The 14,929-nt window shown below is 31.3% G+C and overlaps 1 protein-coding gene across 2 annotated transcripts in view; it reads left to right on the top strand.

Moving 5' to 3' along the window:
• Positions 1–720: 720 nt before the first annotated feature.
• The window catches only part of LOC145256211 (N-alpha-acetyltransferase 40-like), a 43,762-nt gene continuing 29,553 nt past the window's right edge, over positions 721–14,929 (top strand). Inside the window, exons 1-2 of one of the 2 annotated variants that reach the window (XM_080114827.1) lie at positions 721–866; positions 14,108–14,152. In XM_080114827.1, coding sequence (XP_079970953.1) covers positions 861–866; positions 14,108–14,152 — 51 coding nt within the window. In that variant the 5' untranslated portion in view covers positions 721–860. Of the gene's footprint in view, positions 867–1,556; positions 1,675–14,107; positions 14,153–14,929 lie in introns of those variants that run through there. The other variant, XM_080114826.1, reaches the window with a different exon arrangement.

The raw sequence follows: 14,929 nt of genomic DNA, 5'->3' as shown, positions 1-14,929 counted from the left end.
GTGTTCAACTGAGCTTCAATCTATGGTCCCCCCTCGCCAAACTTTCACAAGAAACACTTGTCTCGCTGTAAACACTATCAATAATTTCCCCCACTCTTTATCTGTGCCTAAACCTAAACGTAGATTCCATGAACAAAGCTTCTTTCTTAGAACTGCACGCCTGTGGAATTGTCTTCCGTTTTCCTGCTTTCCGGCTGACTACAATATGGTTGTGTTCAAGTCTAAAGTAAATAAGTTCTTGATGAGCCGTTCCATATAAGTTATCAAATTTACCAAATTTTCATTACTGATGATTACTATATTAACCAATTTCTACTGTACACTCTTTAACCCTTATCCTTGAGTGGCCTCTGGGCCTTGATAATGTGGTGATGCCTTTGTAAAAAAAAAAAAAAAAAAAAAAAAAAACACCCCCTCCTCTTCCGGGGTTTCTTACTACACCACCTACACACCACTAGTTCTTACTAAAGTCAATAAATGATACTTTTCTACCTATCTGAATGAATTTCGTTGATGTTTGAAAGCATTTTCAAGCGCTTTTATGTTTTTTTAATCTTAAATTGTGGGTGTGATGATGTCAAAAATCTACAGATGGAAAAAAAAAAAAAAAAAAAACTGTAGCCGCTAGATCCAAAAATTTCCCGCTAGATTACAAACAAAATCTCTACATCTAGCGGGAAAACCACTAAATTGGCAATACTGTGACGAGTGATAATTTAAGGGGAGATAATCGAGTTATTGATGCCCAAAAACGCGCGAAACTTTTAGCATTTCGCGCGTGTGTTTTGTTTGGTGTACTCTTTGTCTCATCCGTATTCGTCTGTCTCGTTTAAAGAAAGCATACCAATAACGAATTAATCATGGGTGTAAGTAGTCCTTGGCTTTTATTTATGTTTACTTTCAGTCTTTTAGAATTTATTATACCGAAATGTTTCGCTCTACTCAAACAATTGGAATTAAAATGTACGAACTTACTTGTACGTATTCTCCGATGCAGAAGTAAACATATTGAGTGTGACATCGTCTGACACACAGGTCTGGTTTGCTTATGTGCGCGAACCTTTTGTTTGTATAAGGTGTGACCCCACTCTTCCGAGCATTACCTCCTCTCTTTAAAGAGGGGTTAGTTTATCATTGATCACCTAAGACGTCACTAACGGGGAAGCTATTTTTTTTTTTTTTTTTTTTCTTGTGTATGCAGTCAGTATGCCTCCTTTGAGAGAGTTGATTTTTACACGCATTTCGACCATGTGAAGTATGGTTCTGTTTGGTCTAAGTGACCATCCCCCCCCCCCCAGGCATTAGCACCTCTTTTGCCTAAAGATAGAGTGGCAACTGCTGACGTGTCTGACTACCGAAAAATTATAGTACTACTACAGTTTATCGCCGAAAATGGAGACTCCATTTTTTTTCTTTTTTCAGGCACCTGTCACCAGAATCAGAGGGAGAAATCAGTATTTTAAACTATGACCGAAGCATGCAATAAATAAAAACAATTAAACTAGATGCTGATTAATTACTACGTGTCCCACGTGATAAACTGTGGTAGTATCAAAATTGTGCACATATCCAGAAGTGCCCATATTATCATTGGCATGGGCAACATTTCCTCGTATTCCACCTAGTCTCCGCGAAAAGAAAGTGCGGCGGACGTCTATGATATTGCCCCCACCTGTAAATTCCAGTTTTCATATTTTTTTTTAGTTTTTAGTTTTATCTCTCCAGTTACTGACTTAACTTTCAAACAATTGAAAAAAATTTATTAAGATTTTTATCGTTGGGAATCAGTTTTCAATTATAACGTCCTACTAAATTGAACACCCACTTTGTGACCATCCACGAGAAAAATAGCGACTCTCTCATGAATATTCCCATCTAAAAGAGGGGTTACTGAGGGAACTTTCTTGACCTATTACTCTCTAGATTTACCTATCTCTGTCCTTTTCCAACTCCGGACTCACCTATAAAATGACAACTTTTACGGGTTGGTAAAACTTCCGGAGAATGCTCTGTTTTACGGTTGGTGTAAAAATGGAACGGTAATTTAAATTTCATTCCGTTTTAATCTTTTTTTTTGCGCTTCTACACTATTAGGACGAAATTTTGTAGTCACTAAATGGAATTTTCAGATAAAAACAAGTGTTTCTACTGATTTTTTTTTTTTTTTTTTTTTGTATTTTTCAGATTAGGTCCACCTCACCTCCACAATTTTCTTTTAAATGACTACTTTGGAAGGTTTTCGACTATGCTGAATACGAAAATCGCATTAAAATTTTGCAGAAATAAGTAGTTATCGAGATATAAGGGTTTGTATTACTGTACACATAGATTCGAAAAAGTTGTCAAAAAACAAATATATAACAAATAAATGTTATCAAAGGCAAGATAAGTTACTTTTCTACCTAACTGGATATATTTTTCGTGTTTTTATTCAATGTAACATGCTTATTCAGCTCGAAAAGTATACAGTGTTTACCGATGTAAAGAAAATTCAAAATGGCGCCCGACACACTCTTAAACACGGTAAGTTCAGGAAAAGATGTTATAAACAATAAACTAGACAAGATACTGTTAGAAATTCGCTCATTATATGTTACCGTGACATAAGTTGACATATATTCGGTGTTTTTTTAATAGTATTTTGCCTAATTTATTATTTATAACAGCTTTTCCCAAACTTACTATGTTAAAGAGTGTGTCGGGCGCCATTTTGAATTTTCCAATACATCGGTAAACACTGCATGTTTTTCGAGCTGAATAAACATGCTACAATGCTACATTGAATAAAAACAAAAAATGTATCCAGTTAGGTAGAAAAGTAACTTATCTTGCCTTTGATAATATTTATTTGTTATATATTTGTTTTTTTGACAACTTTTTCGAATACAGTAATACAAACCCAAAACATACAAAAGTTGTCATTTTAAAGAAAATTGTGGAGGTGGACCTAATTTTAAAAAATACCTATTTTTTTTTTTTTTTCAATTCTAATAAATTACAATGGTAGTTTCTAAAGTATGCAGTCGAAATTACCTGAATATTACTGAATTATTTAAAAAAAAAAAAAAAAAACTTTAATCGTGCTAGCAGGTGAAAAATGCGGCCATCTTGTTTTTATTAAATAAAGCGAAATGAAACCATAAACAAGGGAAGTAACTGTAAATGTTTAATGTGACTAATGCAAAAAAAAAAAAAAAAAAAAAAGTAACAAAATAAACATAACTGGCAGATTTGCTTTTTAGTTGTACAAATAGCCTCGAACTCTATTATTACAAAAAGGGACAAGTTTGGTCGACACCGGTATAGAGCTTAATGTAAACCACGTTTAACAAATAAAACATAAAATAAAAAATGAAGGATAAAGTTTTAAAATGATTAAATGTTTTTATAATTTAAAATCCAATCATTTAAAACATTGAACAATACAAATAATACGTTGGTTAACAAATAATAAAAAAGAAATAATGAAAGGTAGTTTTAAAATGGTTAAATGTGTTTTATTTTGTAATTTAAAACCTTGAACAATACAAGTGATAATACGTTGGTTAACAAATTGAAGAAATTCTTGGCCTTCGGGACAAGATCACAGTGTAGTATCTATCTGTTCTTCAGATGCTCCACTTAAATTTCTTGTCCTTTCAGTGGAGGAGAAATCCTTCACGACTGAGACAATTTTTATTTTTGTTCCTTTTCTCCACGTTAAAAACCGACCCTGGTGTCTAACTCTGTCCCGTGGGGAGGCATTGTAAATAGGAACAAATTAAAGAAATAATGAAAGCTGAAGTTTAAAACTTTATCTTGCATTATTTTTTCTTTTTTTTTTTTTTTTTTGTTCTTAAACAACGTGATTAATTTAAATGTTAATCATAAGATTAGGGTTTGTATTACTGTAAATACTGTACACATAGATTCGAAAAAGTTGTCAAAAAACAAATATATAACAAATAAATGTTATCAAAGGCAAGATAAGTTATTTTTCTACCAAATTGCCAATTTGGCAAATTGGATATATTTTTTGTTTTTATTCAATGTAACATGTTTATTCAGCTCGAAAAACATGCAGTGTTTACCGATGTATTGGAAAATTCAAAATGGCGCCCGACTCTCTCTTTAACACGGTAAGTTTGGGAAAAGCTGTTATAAATAATAAACTAGACAAAATACTATTCAAAAACCACCGAATATATGTCAAGCTATGTCACGGTAACATATATTGAGCGAATTTCTAAAAGTATTTTGTCTAGTTTATTATTTATAACAGCTTTTACCAAACTTACCATGTTAAAGACAGTCGGGCGGCGGGCGCCATTTTGAATTTTCCATTACATCGGTAAACATTGTATGCTTTTCGAGCTGAATAAACATGTTACATTGAATAAAAACACGAAAATTATATCCAGTTTTTGATAACATTTATTTGTTATATATTTGTTTTTTGACAACTTTTTCGAATCTGTGTACGGTAATACAAACCCTAAGATTACATTTTCAATAATCACATAAATATAAACAAGCGCTATATACCGGTGCCTGTGCCATCCAACGTGTCCCTTTTTGTGATAAATACTAGGTACGGGCAAAATGAATGCCGATTGACCTCTCCTTTTACTTAAAAATTCACAAATCAGGAAATTAACCAATTTTAATGAAAATTTCAGTATTTATCAAATAATGGTCGCGGAATATAATGAAATAATTATTTTTATTTAAATCTTGGTGAAAATGTATTTTGTTTAAACAAAAAATACCTTTAACGTTATGGTTTTCAGTAGTAAATAAAAAACGCAATTTATTTTTGCTTTTTTTTATATATAAATAAAGCATCGTAATTTGTAACAATAAAATAAAAATAATTGTTACAGGAACATTACAAAAAAGCCCCTGAAGTCAAGTCCGTATTAACGAAATCGATATAACTCGAAGAAAAATTAATTTCTCGAACTACCAATATTATCATTGAATTAAGCATTGTTTATTTAATATTTCAACACAAAAAATTATAATCGCAAAAATTCTTTTTTTTTTTTTTTTTTTTTTTACGCTTACATTTTTAACGGAATTTATAGGAGGGAACTGTTGTGCATTTCTCTCCTAATAATTACTTAAATAAACACAAGGCCAAACGACATTGCTTTTAACAAAACAATAATAAAGGGTTTATTTAGAAAAGGCGAGATTGTATCTCAGACTGAAGTGAAAGAAAGTGTAAATGTCTGTTTGAAGGTGTCGTCTGCCAAGTAGCAGTGGAAGGAGTGAGTGAGAGGTCTGTATAGGTCGCTTGCTGGCGTCTCTCTGGCGATCGCAGCTGAGATCCCGAAGGGTTAAAAATAGTCCTTAAGGGGATAGCTCAAATCAATGTGCCCTGCCAACCGATTGGTTAGTGTGGCCGAATCAATTTGGCACTGGGCATTGATCCGCTTATAGTAAATAGTTTAACTGCTACAAATCTTTACATGTAAGATTCTAATATTTCCATTGCATGCAAGAACGTATAATTATCAATGTAAGATAATGTTCATTAGGCACTACCATTTTTATATGAACTTTCCAAAATGTACACATGATCTGGTGACGTCATCAATTGATGTACTTTTTTATTCGAGCCACGGTGAACGATTTTTTATATCTTTTTACTATTATTTACTACTGTAATTTAATAGGAATATATTTTAAATTCAAATAGTTTCGATAAAGATTAAATTTATCGAAATGTGAAAAAAGATTCACTTATCGTTAGAAATAATTAAGTAAACTTTTTTTTTTTTTTTTTTTTTTCAGTGGAGGTAGAAAACATAATACAAAAATAAAATGTTATGTGACTTTTTTGACATCTATGGAAAAGCAAAAGTGACAATACCATAGTTTGTTAGTTCACTAGGGACTGCCAAAAGTCACCACAGAACTACCCCACCCTATATGTAACACGATGTAACTATTATAAATTAATATTATCAGTATAACTTTTGTACCATTTAAAAGGAGGGCAAAATAAACCAGTAATAATTAAAAAAAAATTATTTCATCGAACGAAAATAATGAAATTGTGAGACGAAAATCGTGTTTACATAATTGGTGCTTTAAAATAACGTTCCCATGTAGTAGACATTCTGAATGTGAAAACATACCTGCATTTAATAAATCTAGCAAAAATCAACGAATGGTAAGATTTTCGTGAAATTTGATACTTATCCATTTTAGAATGAAATTACATAAAATGCAGTTTCCGTAAAATCTATGAGGGGAAATATCTTTTTAGTGTGCCCTCCCCCCATATTTATTTTTTCGAAATTCGAACAAAATATATTTAAATCTATCAAAATTTCTATTTATTATGAAACCTAAGAGTTCAAATAAGTAAAAAATATTTTTTTAAAGTTTAAATACACATATTGAACAAAAATTTACCTTCAAGTTGCAATTAAAAAATTGATATAAACTTAATATTGTTTTTTTTTTTAAATAGCGTTTTTTCTAATTAATATATACTATAATCAGTTGAATTGCCAAGGAAAAGAAACTGTGTAAACATTAATTAATTTTTAAAAGATTAAAACGATTAAAATTCTGTTATTTCAAAATGTTCCGTTACAACATAGATTTTTAATTAATTGTGTTTAAATTTTTAAAAAAATATTAAGTTTTCATATAAGCATGACTCTTGTCAGCTATCTTATTGCCAGATTAAAACCAATTTGAAAATATTGCACAATATTAATCATTTTGTAAGCCCCCCCCCTCATATTTTGTTTCTCTTTTTACCAAACAAAATATGGAAGCCCATAGGTAACCAAAAGAACATTCAGTAAAACCGTATTTCATATGTAATATACAAATGTTTATAATATTATTAATCATTAAACTGTGTAAATCTTAGGCCCTGAACTGGCATCTAAGCTTCAGCCTCTGTCCCATCGACGAAACGTTGCATCCCTCTGCCTGTTCTACAAGTATTTTAATGGTGAATGCTCTGACAAACTGCAGACATTTGTGCCCCCACGACGTAGACACCCTCGACAAACCCGACAGGTAGCTAAATCCCACCCCCACACAGTAGAGATCCCTGGATGTAAAAGATCTTTCTACTCCAGTAGTTTCTTCCCCAGAACCGCTAGACTCTGGAATTTCATTCCAGGTCCCTGCTTCCCTAATTGTACTGACATGCAGAAGTTCAAATGTAACGTGAACCGACATCTTGCTGCCCAAATCTCAACATAGTGCCCCTGATAGTAGCCCCCTACACCAAAGTGGCAATGTGCCTTGTTTGGGGTGAAAATGTAATAAAAAAAATTGAAAAATAAAATAACAAAGATTAATTATTAATTGCAGTTTGAAGAAGATAAACAAAGGTTTTAAAAAAAAAAAAAAATCATTAAGTCGCTTCTGCTTTTCCATAGTTCTTATAGTACACACAAATCTGACGTCACGGAAACAATCGTTTGGCAGTCCCTATAGTTCACTACACGTTATTTAAGTTTTCGATACTTTGGAACGATTTAAATTATTTACATGAAAGACCATTCCCCCCCCCCCCCGGAATCCCTGAATGCTACTTGGGAATAATTTTCCCTTTTACCAGTTTGGTGCCTCTGACCACTTCATTACTACTAAAATTAAAAACAAACGTTAACGAAAGAAGTTTTTAAAGTATCTAAAATTGGAAAAAAAAAAAAGAAAAAGTTAAAACTTTTAAATCAAACGTAAAGCACAAGAAAAAAATTTATAAAAATAATTTAACAACTTACTTTTAATAGATAATTTGGTTACTTTTAGTAAGCACTAACAGAATAATAGTTAAGCTATGAAATTTTAATGGTGAAGGCAACTGCAGAAGTCAATGTTTTCAATCAACCAGTTCATTTTTGTTCAGTCTATGCTTCTGTATTTTATTTCATAAAACAAGACATACAAGAATATTGCAGTGCATGTAGAAAAACTGGATTTTAACACAATATTAATTTTGAATCTGGTCATAAAATAGGTGGCAAGAGTCATGTTTATATAACTTTATATTTAAAAAAAAAAAAATTTCCCACAATTAAATCTGTTGTAGCGGACATTTTGAAATAATAGAATTTTAATCTTTTAAAAATCAATTTTTAAGAAGTTATTTTTTCTTCATAATTCAACTGATTATAGTATATATTAATAGAAAAAACGCTATTTAAAATAAAAAACAAGTTTATATAAATTTTTTAATTGCAACTTGAAGGTAAATTTTTGTTCAATATGTGTATTTAAACTTTTAAAAAATAAGTATTTTTTACTTATTTGAACTCTTGTTTCATAAATAGAAATTTTGATAGATTTAAATACATTTTGTTCGAATTTCGAAAAAATAAATAGGGGGGGGGCATGTAAAAAATATTTCCCCTCATAGATTTTATGGAAACTGCGTTTTATATATAATGTAATTCTAAAATGGATAAGTATCGAAAATTTCACGAAAATCTGACCATGAGTTGATTTTTGCTAGATTTATTAAATGCGGGTATGTTTTCATGTTCAGAATGTCTACTACATGGGAACGTTATTTTAAAGCACCAATTATGTAAACACGATTTTCGTCTCACAATTTCATTATTTTCGTTTGATGAAAAAATTTTTTTTAATTATTACTGGTTTATTTTGCCCTCCTTTTAAATGGTACAAAAGTTATACTGGTAATATTAATCCCTATATATATATAAAATGAACTCATTTTTTTCCCTATGATTTTAACCATAATAGGATTGAAAATCAAGACATTTCATGCAAATGTAATATGCACATTATCTGAGGTATGTTATAACACACCTCTACACCTACATATTACCTCTACACTTCCTCGATAATCGTGGATTCCTATATTTTTTCTGGTGAGAGTTCACAGCCAAAATCGGTTAAAATCAATGGAAGTTGTAAACTCTTTTCTCTCTAATAAATTCCTTCTACCCCCCCCCCCACACACACTCACAACCCCCGATACCACTTACACTGTTGTGGATCCGTTCATAAGGGACAGTACGAAGAAGCACCGGTTTGGGTTCGTAGTTGCTTAAAAAAAATGGAATGGCATTTTAACGTTCCTTTTCGTTTTATGTTTTCTACTGGGTGAAACGCACCATTGTTGACTAAAAAAACTCGAAGGGAATTTTGCTTTATTTCGTTTTGTAGTTGATTAAAAAACTGGAATGGACTGGGTGAAACGCACCATTGAATTTAAACGAATCGAAGGTTTATTTATGCCTTGTTTTTCAGAACACGTCCATCTTTTCCCCTGATTTATGCTTTCTGTTTTTCCGATTTCTTTTTAATAGAAGTTTTGTTTGTTCGCTGTTTTTCCCCCCGATTTTTTACAGAAGTTTAAGTTCATTTTTATTTTGATATTTAAACAGGGTTATTTCTTTGCTTATTCTTTATTTCCCCTCCTCGCGCACACACCTCCGGGCAACACTGAGTACCCCCGCTAGTTTATAATAAAGTTACATCATGTTACATATAGGGTGAAGTAATTCTGTAGTGAATTTTGGCAATCCCTAATGTTCATATAATCTTGGCAAATAAAGTAAAATAATTTTAAATTGAAAAACAGGAATATAGAAAAATAATTTAATTAAAAAATGACAAATTATACGAACGTTCTATGTCGGTAAGTACGGATGTGCAGAATTGAAAAGAAAACCAGTCTGTTTTGCTCACCCTCCTCCTCTCTTCAACTACCTGCCTGTTTGTGTTTATCAACTTTAAATTTCATGTAAACATTATAAATTTTAACATAAGTCTATTTTTTTAGTGTAATTTTTTCAATAATTATAAATTAAATTCTGTATTAATATTAATAAATAATGGTGCTAACTTTTTTTTATGAATAAATTGTCAGTAGTATAATTAATGAATTTAATTAACTTTCCTTCATTTTTAAATGAAGGAAGGAGGGTCTGCAACTCAAAGAAAAAAAAAAAAATCGCTCTGTATGCCAGAATGTTAAATAAAGAAATAAATTGTCCTTTTATACATTTTTAATTTTGCCGCCAGAGTTTTTTTTTTTTTTTTTTTTTTTTTTATGATAAACAAGTCTCGTTCCTACCAGTGTCTTATTTTTGGATAATTATTACTTTTTTTAGCAAATGTTAAGTACATTTATTGTATTCATTCATTGTCTTAAGACTTTAACTTAATGCTTAACTTGGAAATAATTCCAGAAAACTTATATATTTTCTTGCCAGAAAAATGTAAACGCGATTTTTGTCATAATGAATTTTTATGTGAAATCTAGGATTTTTCAGATTTGAGATAAAATTATTCCATGTATTTTTTTTATTTCACACATTTTTTTTTGAGAAATTAACTTTAAACTATAATCTTTCAAATACATTTAAAGATTTGAAAGGGGAGTTCAATTTAACATACGTTTTAGTAAATCGACCCCCCATTTCTTGAATTGAATTTATGTCTCGTTTTGATGGTGGGTCCTTCATCCTCCACCCCACCCTCACCACGATTATTTTTATTAATTTGCGATTTTTTTTTTTTTTTTTTTTTTTTTTTTTTTTTACTTTGTGAAAAGTTCAGTCTCCACCCCTGTCATTTATTTTCTTTATTTACTTAACACCACCACCATCATAATCATCATCATCATTATTATTCCAATGCTCCAAAATTTATGATGTTCTCTCGTTTGGAATCTAGATAATCTGAAAAAGTCGTAAATAAATGAAAAAAATAATGATGAGGGGTGGGTGGGGGCAGTTTGAACCTTTCCTAAAGTAAAAAAAAAAAAAAAAATCGCAAATTAATAATAATGGGGGTGGGAGGGGGATGAAGGGCCCAACATCAAAAAAATTCAGTTTCAAGAAATGGAGGATCAATTTACTAGAGCATTGTATGTAAAATTGAATCCCCTTCCAAATCTTTAAATATTTTTTTTTTTTTTTTTTTTTTTTTTTTTTTTTAGTCTGGTAGCTTAGTGTTCAATCGATAATAATCCGCAGAAATAGTTGAAAGAAGACGAAAAGAAAAATATTGTAAGAAGTGGCGGTGAAAGTTCACGTGAGCCCGAACCGAAAACTGATCCCCGACAATAAGTCATATTTTTTTCTTTTTATCTAAAAGTTAAGTCTGTAATCGATGAGATTAACCTGAAAATTTTTTTTTATAAAATGACAAGTGTGGAATTTAGAAGTGGGTGTGGTGCAACTTTGTAGACGTCCACCAAACGGGATAGTTACTAGGGCTATGACAAGAGAATATTCTTTTCATTATTTTGACTCGAGTTTATATCTGTTAATATCTTATACGTCTTTAGATTAAGTGATTCTCAATTGATTGACTGTGTTTAATTGTGTCGGATATATAGTCAAAACAATAATATTCTCTTGTCATAGCTCTAGTAATTACCTACTAGAAGTTATCAAGACTAGCTTTATGTGAATTTTTATAATTAAACTTGATTTACGTAGGTATTAATTAGAAGGGACTTTTCCTCTGCATACACTAGCAGATTTCTGCTAGAAAGCGGAAGTCAAAAAGAAACTGTTTTATTTAACATAATCTATTTAAAAAATAGTACTTGTATAGAATTTGAACATTTACTATATAATAAAATGATTGCAAACATTCCCCTCTGAACCAAATTACTGTAGGTTTGCAATAACAGATGCCACATAGAAATTTATTATGCCTAAACTATTATCCACCATCTTATGTTACTTGACAACGCAGTTTTAAGCATATTTATTCATTATAAAATCCTACATTACATTCTAGGAGAAAAATCACCAGTATCGGCAACATTATAGAGGAAGTAGTTTGTATTTTTACCTTTAATTCTTATGTCCTCCCACTGCACCCAGCCATTACTGAGAATAAGTACATGCATCATTACTATACTGGCCTTTCACCTTTCGTAATTGGATAAAAAAATCATATATACACCATTAATTTTTCATTTCCCTTTACAAAAATAGCAATTTCTCCCTTCTGAAATTCCCTCATTTCCCATTGGCTGAGACCTGAAAAACCGATTATTCCGGATTACAATCTTAACACATAAACAGACATGCCGGACATTTACAAATATGGCTGCTCTCTCTACATGACTAAACCTTTAAAAAAAATTAATCCAAATACAACTATATCAAACTCCCATTATCAGAAATTTTAGTACTGATACACTAACACTTACATATGTACACATTAACTATTCAAAACCACCACGCCCTCACAAAAAATACCCTGAAAACAGTATACATTCCTTGTGTGGTTACCTTTTATGCTTTCCAAGCGGTGATGTTTTCTTTCTACTGAATGAATCTCTTAGTAAGAGACAGTTGTCTCCCTCAGAACAATGACAAATTCTGGGGTGCTAAAAACGAATATACATTTACATTTGTTTACATGATATGAAATTACTAGGTGTCCGGAAAGTAGGTGTTCATTTTACATTTAAATTTAGATAGGAAACTGATCCCCCATTTTCTGAAAAAAAAAATCATTTCTTTGTATCATAAAAACTACTTATCTGCCCCAAATTTAAATGTGATATTCGTTTTCAGCACCACCGAAAACATGTCAAAGTTATTAAAAAAAAAATCTTTTGGATATATATTATTTAATTGGAATTAATTATTGAGATGAGTATTATTTAATTTATTTATTGTGGACTATTATCCTCATCTTTCTTTGGTTGATGTTTCACAATGTTTCGGCCAACTATTCCTCTGGCCTTCGTCAGGTGGTAACCGCGACGGGATAGGAACCCCGAATCTCCTAACTGCATTCTCAGCAATTAGTATTATCTATAATTGTTTCACCACGTTTTTGGCCAAGCTTTGGGTAGGATTGAAAACCGCTATCTTCAGACAATTCTAACCTGGAACCATAGAGATTCAACGTTTCTATCCACTGCGCCACGGGCCCTGAAGTGAAGTCAAGGTTGGATTTTTTGGTCTATTAAATCCACATTAATTCATTATCTGATCTTTCATGGTCGGGTCTGTACCGAATGTTATAGATATTATTTGAATTAATTGAGAAGAAATCCAACCTTAATCGCCCTTCGGGGCCCATGGCGTGCTTAATTTTTAGCTGAAAAAAATATTTAAAAAAAAATGCTTTTCCAATTCAATTGTGGACCACTAGTGGTCCACATGGGCATCACGGCTCTAAATCATCAAATTCTTTCTTGGATAGAACTATAAAAATAGTTGGAGAGAAATCTGAAACACAGTGTAAACATGACTAAAGGGTCTAGTCTGGGTCCAACTCTCTTGATTTTTCATTAATGATTTTGTAAATCATATTTTGAGAGCATTTCTTGATCTCTGTAGACAACAAAACTATTTACTTGGAGCGTGTCCGTGATCAAGATTTTTTTTTTTGTTCATTAAAAACAAATAAAAAGAAGTTTTTGAACTTTGAAATTCCATGACATTTTACTGATGCCAAAAAATGTTTCCATCATGCACAAGGATGTTAAGAAGACCAAACTGATGTTTTAGTGGAATGGCAAGACGTTGCAAGTGATGAATGCTCGTCCAAGGGAAAACTTGTTTCATTAGCATTTTGTTTGGTTCTTTTTTTTTTTTAATTTTTCTTCATTCTTTTTTTGGGTGTTTGTAGATCTTCCCACTACCCAGCATTACTCATATAGAATAAGTTAAGATAAAAGGTAAAGTTAGATAGAAACTTTATTACATTATCAAGTCAATAAGGATTACAGAAAGAACAGACAACACCAATTTTGAAAACCTTAGACATGGAAAAAAATTTTGAGATTAGAATTGGAAAAAATTATATAGGAGGCGACAAGGCGATATGATGGGGATAAAAGAGGGGGAGGGGACAGGGAAAAATGCTATAAAAGAATATACAAAACAATATATAAGAAAATGAAATAAAAGAAAATTATTTTTAAAATTTACAAAAATATTTAAATAATTTAAAAAAAAACAAAAAAAAACATCTTTTATCCTTTAATCTCTAACTATACAAATATTCTGTTAACTGTATATTGCATATGTACAGAAATTTGTGACTTTGTTTGATTTGTATTGCACCATTGATGCTGAAAATGGATGTTGCTTTTATATATATATATTTTTTTATTTATTTATTTATTTTTTTTCAGAGAAAAACTGCAAAATCTTTAGAAAAGAAACAAAGAAAAAAAGAGGTTAGTTGTATTTTTCTTTTTCCTTTCTCTCTTTTCCCCACCCTTCTCTTCTCTCTTTTTTACAAGCTTGAATCTAATGACCCCATCATCATCATCGGTTTAACTTCCATTTTACATGCATGTATTTGATGGCTTTTAGAAGTTGACTTCCAAGCTATCTTTGACCAGGTCTTTATTTATCCTTCTTTCTCTAAAGTACGTCTTTATCATTTTCTTCTATTTTTGTTCCTAGGTCTTCTCTTGTGAACTGACCCTTCTATCTTAATTTTCCTACAATTACTAACAGGAATTTACATTCTTTCAACCTGGCCATACAATCGAACCCAACCTGTTCTGCATGCATCTCCTTTAAGACTGGTGTTACACATCCATCTTATCATTCTCATTATTTTCATGCAACGCATGTCCTCAAGCCTCATTGGCAAAGTTTCACCTTCTTACATCATCACACTGTGTATACATGCCTGGTCAACAATAACATTCTGACGTTTATTAATAGCAGAAGTTTTGAATTTCATCCACTTTTAATTCTAGCTATCATGCTAGCACTTGCTCCATTCTGTGTCCCAATGGCATTACCAAGGTAGCAAAATTTCTAAATTACTTTGACATTATCAGGTAAGTGTAGAACAGTAAACTTTATTGGTTTGGTCACAATGAAAGAATGAGAGTGCTTCAGTTAATATTTGCAGAGATACCCGACGTTGCCCAGGATCGAACAATGATCAACGAATGTTTCTCACTCCCATATTTTTATCGCCATCAAAATCCATGAAC

Source organism: Euprymna scolopes, chromosome 32, assembly GCF_053919585.1.
Source record: "Euprymna scolopes isolate OS-2025 chromosome 32, ASM5391958v1, whole genome shotgun sequence".
Taxonomy (NCBI): Eukaryota; Metazoa; Mollusca; class Cephalopoda; order Sepiida; family Sepiolidae; genus Euprymna; species Euprymna scolopes.
Note: the sequence above shows the minus strand (reverse complement) of the source record. Positions and strands in the feature narration are given on the sequence as shown.